General features: G+C 36.1%; 1 protein-coding gene and 1 pseudogene across 1 annotated transcript; one reads left to right on the forward strand and one right to left on the reverse strand.

The window, feature by feature from the left end:
• The first annotated feature begins 333 nt into the window (after positions 1-333).
• LOC121476545 lies at positions 334-1,259 on the forward strand (annotated as a pseudogene).
• Positions 1,260-6,347: 5,088 nt separating this feature from the next.
• Positions 6,348-8,312, reverse strand: LOC121476507 (olfactory receptor 52E4-like). The gene is made up of 2 exons (XM_041730571.1): positions 8,030-8,312; positions 6,348-7,015 (listed from the first exon to the last, which is right to left on the reverse strand). Exons 1-2 carry the CDS (start codon positions 8,310-8,312, stop codon positions 6,348-6,350), a joined length of 951 nt encoding a protein of 316 aa, XP_041586505.1.
• Positions 8,313-10,501: the final 2,189 nt, after the last annotated feature.

Here is a 10,501-nt window from a genome sequence, read left to right on the forward strand (position 1 = left end):
GGTGATGGGGATTAAGGAGGGCATTTGATGGAATGAGCACTGAGTGTTATATGCAACTGACAAATTACTAAACTTTACCTCTGAAACAATTAATTAATTACTTAATTAGTTAATTAATTGAAATAAAACGAGATGGTTGGGAAAAAAAGAAAGTAAAGAGGAAAAGATGTATGAGGGAAAACATGATCTGTATTCCTAGAGGAAATGTAGTACTTACATTTTTTTTTGTTTTTATTCAGCATTAGCAGTATTGATGAAGCATTGGGAAGCCTCATACAGAACTAAAGATTCCTTCAAGTGAGGAGAGTGTAACAATTAGAATCCTTTGCCAGTATGTCTCCAGCCAATACCTCATGTATTCACCCCTCATCCTTCCTGCTGTTGGGAATCCCAGGACTGGAAAATATGCAGTTCTGGCTTGGTATCCCATTTGGTACGGTGTATCTGATTGCCCTCCTGGGGAATGTCATCATCCTTTTTGTGATTCAGACTGAGCACAGCCTTCACCAACCCATGTTCTACTTATTGGCCATGTTGGCTCTCACTGACCTGGGCCTCTCCACTGCCACCATTCCCAAAATGCTGAGCATTTTCTGGTTCGCTTCAGTGAGATTGACTTTGGGGGATGCTTAGCTCAAATGTTCTTCATACACCTGTTTACAGGCTTTGAAACATTCATGCTTTGATCGCTATGTTGCCATTTGCCACCCTCTTCGATACAACACAATCCTCACCAACAGAACTATTTGTATTATTGCTGGAGTAGGAATGCTGAAAAATTTTGCTTTGGTGCTTCCACTTGTGTTTCTCCTTCTAAGGCTTTCATTCTGTGGGAATAATATTATACCTCATTCCTATTGTGAGCACATGGGCATTGCCCGCCTGGCCTGTGTCAGCATAAAGGTCAATGTATTGTTTGGATTAATCCTCATCTCTATGATACTTTTGGATGTTGTTTTGATTGCTCTCTCCTATGTGAAGATTCTACATGCTGTCTTCAGACTCCCTTCCTGGGAGGCTAGGCTCAAAGCTCTTAATACCTGTGGTTCCCATGGATGTGTCATCTTAGCTTTTTTCACTCCACCATTTTTCTCCTTTATGACTCATCGATTTGGCCACAATATTCCACGTTACATCCACATCCTCTTGGCTAATTTATATGTAATCATCCCTCCTGCTCTTAACCCCATATTTATGGGGTGAGAACCAAGCAGATCCGAGAGCAGGTAGTGATGATCTTCCTTTTTAAGGAAGTTTGACTACAAACACCTGATTTGGAAAGAGTCTTCAAATCTTTTTCCTTTTCATCCATAAAAGAGGCAAGAGTTGTTAAGCTTTTTTAGAGTAAATTATTTACAGTATATGATGTTAAACACAATGTTTCCTCATTTATGTGCAGTATCAAATTAGAGATAAATTGACATAACAGATAATTGTTCCTAGACTAACTAAATATTATCGTTAAATAAATACAGGTCACTTATTTATGTAAACCATACTAAAATTCGGATCCAAGGATAAAGTCTTAGTGCAACTCAAGTACTATTTTTTTTTTGGAGTACTATCTATTAGTCTCTTTACAGAGTTCACTGATTATGGTGGAGTACTGAGCTTCCAAGAACCATCATAGCTATGAGACTGATTAGACAAGCTGTAGAGTGTGGGTTCCAGGAGCAACAATTAAAGACATCAAATATCAATTTTATTTCTCCCTTGGCACAGTTGACTTCCTTAATCATGTAACCACAGGGAAGAAAATAATCAATAAAATAGCATAGACAGCATTGTGTACTCCATTTTTATAAGTCTTAAAATAACAACTACAGCAACTACATAGAGTTAAATATTTGATTCATGGGTCTTCACAGGGTATACTCATTTAGGCTTTAAGTAAGGTCAAAGTAAAATATAGCAGGAACAAGAAATAGAACAGGTAAACAGAAAGATAAAAAAAATTCAGGCACAACTCCTAGGACCTTTTCTCAGTTGTACAATGAACTTCATCTTTGTTGTGAACCACTAAAAATGTGGAAAGATACCTTTGTTTCACCCAAGCCAACACACAAGTTTAATGAAATTTTTTTTTTTTAAACTTACTGGTCACATAGCAAAAACTGGGACCTTCATAATATGTGTGGGCCTTACCCAATCAGTTGAAGCCTTGTACAGAAAAGACTGACCTTCATGGAGCAAGAGGGATTATGGCAATTGCTGAGTATATTTATTCCAATTATACATTCTGGAATGGGGGGAAATAACCACAAGATGATTAGGAGATCCACTGATCACCTGACCTACAAAGTTCCTATTGGGACTGTAAGAACTTCATCAAAATAAGAAATATGTATACTTATTTTCAAAAGATGTGAACTTACTGATGAAGAGTATTGGATATTGTATGGAAATGTTGAATCACTAAATTGGACACCTGAAGTTAATATTATGCTTCATGTTAACCAGTCGGAATTTAAATAAAAACTTAAAAAAAGAATATTAAAGGTAACATGAAAGAGTGTCTTTGTGTTACTGAGTTCAACAAAGATTTCTTCAAAAGGACACAAAGATCAATAATTTAATGTAAAATATTAATAAATTTGATTTTTATTGAACATGAGAACTAGTATTCCTCCAAAAACACATTGTAGAGAGTGGAAAGCCAATTCATCTAGTGGGAGCAGATATTTTCAGGATATATATCTGAGAAAGGAATTATTCACAGACTATAAAAAGAACGTGTACCACTTCCTAAGGAAAAGATAACACAATTCTAAAGACTTTAAATAAAATAGTATTCCACTAAAGAGAACTAAAGAGAATGGCCAATAGTTATAGTTTTTACAACATCATTAATGGTAAGGTAATGTATATTGAAGCCACATCACAATAACATTACATGATGCTAACAAATAATGGCAAAAAATAAATATACCTATCCACCCTCGCACCAACACACATACAAAACCAATAGTGTTGATGAGGATGTGCAGCAACTGGCTTCTATATAACTGATGAAAATGTAACATTATACATATAATTTCAGAAAACTGTTGGAGCTTTCTAATAAAGATAAAAACATACCCTCTCAGTCACTCAGCAATCATACACACGAATGATTACCAATGGGAAGTGTCTCTCAAACAAATAAATACACATAACTTTATTCAAAATAGTCAAAATGAGATAAAACTCAAATGTCCATCCAGAAATAATAATTAAATTTGCCACATTTATAAAATGTAATACTATGCAATAATAAAAAGTAATAAGTTACAGTTAAATGCAGTCACATGAGTTAATCTCACAGATATAATTTTGAGTGAAGTAAGGCATCACAAAAGACATATATCATATGATTTAATTAATACTAATATTAATATTAAAGTCATAAACCATCCAATCTATAGTACTAGATATAAAAAAATGATGTACTCTGGAAATTATTCACTGGTAAGGGCATAAAGTCTTCTTCTAGATTGTTGGTAGTGCCATGTATTTTCATCTGAGCAGTAATTACATAGCTTCTGGGCTGCCCACAAGGTGTACAAGTGTTCAGCAAATACTTTATAGGGGTCTTCTGACCACATATACAATTTGAATCAGCATGCCAGCACCATTTTGGTAAACTGGCCCTTAGCAATCCATGAAATAAATACTGTACTACTCAGTGAAACAAGCCACCATGCTAGAATAGGGACTATTTAGAAGGCCTTGGGAAACTATAGGCATTACCCCTAGAGCTCTTTGGGCATTTGTTCAACATCACAAATGCAGAACATTAGGCTGAGGAGTGGCCCAAAAGGGAGTCTCTTAAAGTGGAAAAACAGAGAAGGAGCTTAAGAGGGATACTTTGAGTTTGGGGAATGGTTGCTAGTTCCAACCACTGGAAAGGAACTTAGAAACTTTCAAGAATGGTATTCCAAAGTATAGGACCATACATAGTTTGTGCATTCATAAAAATCCATATCACAATAACATTACAAATGTAATATCAATGGCATATCAATATATCAAATGATATGTGTAAGATTCTTTCATTTTACTATGTGTATATTGTACTTGATAAGTTTTTGTTAATATCTTTTAAATTTTTTATTGAGATATAATTGACATGTAAATTTTATTAGCTTCAGGTGAACAACATAATGATTCAATATTTGAGCATATTGTGAAGTGATGCCACAATAAATTTAGGTAACATTCATCACATGGTTATACTTTTTTTCTTGTGATGGAAACTTTTAAGATCTACTCTTTTAGCACTTTTCAAATATATAATACAATGCTATTAACTATAGTCCCTATACTGTACATTGCATCCCTATAACGTATTATTCTCCCATTTTGCTCACTCCCCCACCTCTGGCATCCAACAGTCTGTTCTCTGGATCTATGAGTTCTTTTTGTTTTGTTGTTTGTTTCTTAGATTCTACATATAAGTGAGATCATGCAGTATTTATCTTTCTTTAACTTACTTCACTCAGCATGATGCTGTCAAGGTCCATCTGTATTGCCACAAATGACAAGATTTTCTTCTTTTTTTATGGCCGAATAATATTTGTACTTGTGTGTGTGTGTGTGTGTGTGTGTGTGTGTGTACATTTTCTTTATCTACTCATTCATGGATGGACATTTAGATTTCTACATATCTTAGCTATTGTCAGTAATGTCGAAACAAACACGAGGATGAAGATATCTTTTCCAGTTAGTGTTTTCCTTTCCTTCAGATAAATACCAAGAAGTGGAATTTCTGGATCACACGGTAGTTCTATTTTTAATTTCTTGATGAAACTCCATACTGTTCTCCTTAGAAGCTGCACCAAGTTACATTGCTTACCAACAGAGCAAAAGGGTTCATTTTTTTCCCATACCTTCACCAATAATTGTTATTTCTTGTCTTTTTAAAATAATAATTATTCTAACAGTTGAGGTGATATCTTACTGTAGTTTTTTCTAGATCTTATTTATTTGAGAGAGACAGAGAAAGAAAATGAGTATGAGAGAGGTAGAGGGAGAGAATCCACCCACAGACCACTCACTGAGCATGGAGTGTGTCTTGGGGCTCGATCCCACCACCCATGAAATTATAACCTTAGCCAAAACCAAGAGTCAGATGCTTAACTGACTGAGCCGCCCAGGCACCCCTATTTCACTGTAGTCCTGATGTGCATTTCCCTGATTAGTTAAGCTGAGCACATTTTCATGTACCTTTGGAAGATAATTTTTTTAAGTAAACAATTAAAGCACCTACTATATGAGTTGCAAGATGTCATGAAGTAAACATTGGCCAAATACATATCATTGATCAAAAACTATAAAATATGGGTAGGATGCTCAGGCTTATCTGATAAGACACAAGGAAGAAGTGCAAATTAAAAAGTTCTGGACAAGGTACTTAATAAATGATAAATGAAAATAACTAAAGTTTGTGAATCAGAGAGTAACTACTATCTAGGGCATTAGATTCAACCTTCGAGAATGTAATTGATGTATCCAGAAATTCACTCACTTAGAGGTGTTAATTCCTGAGCATCTTAAATTCTTTATCATACTGATGCCTCTATGAAGTTCCCATTTAACAACAGAGATAGAGATATATTTATATTATATAAATTTTACAATATTGCATATACATACATCTAAAGACTTACTGGTTCACTTTGAACAGTAAGACACTTATTGGAGATCTGCATAGACTTGATGAACCTGGGAAGATTGCACACAGAGTGAGTCACAGGGTAAATTTCTCCAAATTCTTCCTCCTATAAGACCTTGAAATGTAATGTGTATTTTTATTTTTATATTTTATGATGTCAGTGTCTGGCATATAATATAGTATCAATACAATTATGGATAAAAACAATTAAGCAATTAAGAAAGGAATGAAAGAATCTGTCACAAGTATTAAATACCTGTAGTCCTTGATGTAGATATATGTATATATATATATATATATATACATATATATATATATATATAGGAGATTTTATATATATATAATTATATATATATATAGTAATGTGGCCAACAGAGTTAACTATTTGCAAATAAAAAGTGTTTCATTCCATATAGTAGAAAATATATTGTAGAAATACAAGACCTGCTCTGTAAAGGTTATACAGGAAAGTAATAAAATCTCGTAACTAAGTGTCCAAAACTTTTAGGTATTCCATATATTTTTACAGTGATTGCTGTGGCATTAATCTTATTATATGTTCTAGATGGTATACCTAGAGAAATTCTCAATGAAATAATAGTAAGGTCTGAATTTTTTTTTTCTGTTGTGAGATTCTTCAGTTGAAAAACACAATGTCTTTCCCTAGATTTAAATGAATATATCTGAGCTAATATCAGTCTTTTTTCCAAAAGATACTTGAAACCCTTTCCCGAATTTGCTTTGTCCTTACTCCGTAGATGAGAGGATTGAGGGCAGTTAGAACAACAACATATAGATTGGCCAGGAGAATGCGAATGTATATGTATATGGGAACATCCCTGCCAAAACGATGGGTCAAAACAGAGAAAAAAGCTGGAGTGAAGAAGGCTAGAATAATACAGATATGGGAGCCACATGTATTAAGTGCCTTGAGTCTGGCATCCTGAGAAGAAAGGCAGAAGACAGCTCGGAGTATTTTCACATAGGAAATGACAATCAGAACAACATCAACAAACACCACTGATACAAGAAATAATCCAAATATCATATTTACTTTTATACTGGCACAGGCCAGCCGAGCAATTCCCATGTGCTCACAGTATGTATGTGGGATTATACGGTGTCCACAGAAGGGAATCCTCAAAATGAGAAACACCAGAGGGATAACCAAAATGAAATTGACACCAAACACCACAACAAGGATGAGAAAAATCATCCTGTTAGTGAGAATCAGGCTGTATCTCAGAGGATTGCAGATGGTAACAGGGCGGTCAAAGGCCATGGCCACCAATACAACAGTCTCCATGGCAGTGAATATATGAATAAAGAACATCTGGGTGACACAGCCATCAAAACTAATCTCTTTTATTTTATTTTTTTTATTATTTATTTTTTATATTTATTTATGATAGTCACAGAGAGAGAGAGAGAGAGAGAGAGAGAGAGAGAGAGGCAGAGACACAGGCGGAGAGAGAAGCAGGCTCCGTGCACTGGGAACCCGATGTGGGATTCGATCCCGGGTCTCCAGGATCGTGCCCTGGGCCAAAGGCAGGCACCAAACTGCTGTGCCACCCAGGGATCCAAAACTAATCTCTTTTATTTTATTTTTTTTAAATTAACTTTTATTGGTGTTCAATTTACCAACATACAGAAAAACACCCAGTGCTCATCCCGTCAAGTGTCCACCTCAGTGCCCGTCACCCATTCCCCTCCAACACCCGCCCTCCTCCCCTTCCACCACCCCTAGTTCGTTTCCCCGAGTTAGGAGTCTTTATGTTCTGTCTCCCTTCCTGATATTTCCCAACATTTCTTTTCCCTTCCTTTATATTCCCTTTCACTATTATTCATATTCCCCAAATGAATGAGAACATACACTGTTTGTCCTTCTCCGATTGACTTATTTCACTCAGCATAATACCCTCCAGTTCCATCCACGTTGAAGCAAATGGTGGGTATTTGTCGTTTCTAATTGCTGAGTAATATTCCATTGTATACATAGACCACATCTTCTTTATCCATTCATCTTTCGATGGACACCGAGGCTACTTCCACAGTTTGGCTATTGTGGCCATTGCTGCTAGAAACATCGGGGTGCAGGTGTCCCGACATTTCATTGCATCTGAATCTTTGGGGTAAATCCCCAACAGTGCAATTGCTGGGTCGTAGGGCAGGTCTATTTTTAATTCTTTGAGGAACCTCCACACAGTTTTCCAGAGTGGCTGCACCAGTTCACAGTCCCACCAACAGTGTAAGAGGATTCCCTTTTCTCCGCATCCTCTCCAACATTTGTGGTTTCCTGCCTTGTTAATTTTCCCCATTCTCACTGGTGTGAGGTGGTATCTCATTGTGGTTTTGATTTGTATTTCCCTGATGAACTAATCTCTTTTAAATTAAACCAGAATATGCCCAACATTTTGGAGATAGTGGATGTCAATAGACCCAGATCGATGGAGGCTAACATGGCCAAGAAGTAAAACATAGGCTGATGAAGACTGTGTTCATTCTTGATCACAAACAGGATAATGATGTTTCCCACAAGGGCAATCAAATACACAAAACAAAAAGGAAACCTAATCCAGATGTGCATCTCTTCAAGGCCTGGAACTCCCAGTAGGAGGAAATAGGAGGGATGGGACTCGGTATCATTTGAGGGGGACATCCTCTCTCTGTTCTTTTTTTTTTTTAATTAATTTTTATTGGTGTTCAATTTACCAACATACAGAAAAACACCCAGTGCTCATCCCATCAAGTGTCCACCTCAGTGCCCGTCACCCATTTGGAATTGCAGAGAAAACAAATTATTAAACATTTAAAAAGTCAAGCCACATATAATAAAAGAATACAATAAACGTGGAGTGGTTATTAGCAGGAAATTGTGAGGGAGATTTTATGCTAGCCTTTAATTCAGACATTAAAAAATAATAATTCTGCTAAGTGTAGCAAATAAATTTAAGAAAATCTGATTTTATAATGTTATTATCTTGAGGATGAGACAGTATCCAAATAAATAAATAAGAAGTATATGGGTTTATATGTATACATGTGCAGATGTCATATATGTATACATTCATATATATATACATTCATATATATTTATAAATAGATAAATATATATGTGTATATATATATCTATACACACACACACACACAGGTAGATATAAGGGATATAACTGACTTAAAGAGAAACAAAGTATGACAATTGGATAATAATGAAGTTGGTGTCTATTTAATTTTACCATGAGGGAAGTTCCTTCTAACAAAGTGATAAAATTAAGCAGATAAATGAATGCAATATGGGGATAATTCAGTGTAAAGTTAATAATGAACATTAAATATATTTTTTAATTTGAGTATAGTTGATACATGATGTTACATTAGTTTTAAGTGTACTTCTATATTTACAGGTAGAGCTACCATCTGTCCCCTTTCATCACTATTACAAATATTATTAACTATATTCTCTATTCTTTGCTTTATATTCCTATGACTTACTCATTTCATAACTGGACACCTGTATCTCCCACTCCCCTTCACCTGTTTTGCGCATCCCCCCACCCATCTCCCCTCTGGCAACCATCAACATTAAACACATTTGAGACATGGGATGATACTTGGATTTGAATCTGGAAAGGAGGCTCCTTCAGCCTTGTGGGCCATGAACTGGAAGTGGTGATAATTGCTCTTCTCTGATAAGGCTGTGAAATTGGGCTTTAGGAAAGCTAGTGTCTCTCTCTCTCTATCTCTTTCTCTCTCTGGGGGCATTGGGCAGCAGGTTTGTGAGGAGTAAAGAAGGAAATTGAACTCTTCCTCCTTAGTTTATTTTCCTCCTTTTTTATGATCCATGGTTGGTGTGGTAAGTTGGAGTGAGGTGCTTCTGCTTGAAAGGTTCCCCAAGCCCATCAGCTCAGTGAGACTGAGATGAGGTGAGATGGACAGATCAAGGAAGTGCTTATTTCTGAGGGCTTTCTCAATTTTTCTATGGGAATTTCTAACGAAATTTACTCTAAAAATTATGGATAGCAAAAAGAAAACCAAAAGAATGTACCTTATATTAAAAATATCCTGTTTGATCTATACTTAAGAAAAAAACTGAAATTAAGGAGAAACAAAGTAGGAGATTTTACCCCTATCAAAAATACGTAAATACTGACCTTATGCTCTTCTATTCCTCACAGCTTCAACCCTCTTTCAGAGATGTCTTGTTTGCAACTATTTCTCAGATCTATCCCTCATTTCCAGTGCCTGGCTCCCAGAACCCAGCCTTGAGCAGCACCACCTGGCTTTGCCATGACCATGATTCTTTTAGGATCAGACTACAGCAATATCTCCCCTTCAGACTTCATTGTATTTGTCATGCCTACAAAGGACAGTTTATACTTGTGCCACAACAGCTGTCCAAACCCCAGCCTATCTCCCACAGAACCCTTAATCCCCAGGGTCTGGAAGTTTCCTCTTCCTGAAAAAAAAGATATTTAATTCTCCTGTGATTTTATTTATGAACTACGGATCTATGGTTGCTACCTTGCATTATTACTCTCTACTCTGACCACCCCCACAGACTCTATCCCCCAGCTTTACCTTTAGCCTGACAGAATTAAACTTTTAGAAATTTTGGTTTTGATTTATAATAATAGGGATGCCTGAGTGGTTCAGCAGTTAAGCATACGCCTTCTGGCTCAGCTCGTGATCCTGGAGTCCTGGGATCGAGTCCCACAATGGATTCCCTGCACGGAGCCTGCTTCTCCCTCTGCCTGTGTCTCTGCCTCTGTGTGTGTGTGTGTGTGTCTCTAATAAATAAATAAATAAAATATTTTTTTAAAAAAAGACAATAATAGAAGTAAGGTAATA

This window comes from Vulpes lagopus, chromosome 15 (assembly GCF_018345385.1).
Source record: "Vulpes lagopus strain Blue_001 chromosome 15, ASM1834538v1, whole genome shotgun sequence".
In the NCBI taxonomy this organism is placed as follows: domain Eukaryota; kingdom Metazoa; phylum Chordata; class Mammalia; order Carnivora; family Canidae; genus Vulpes; species Vulpes lagopus.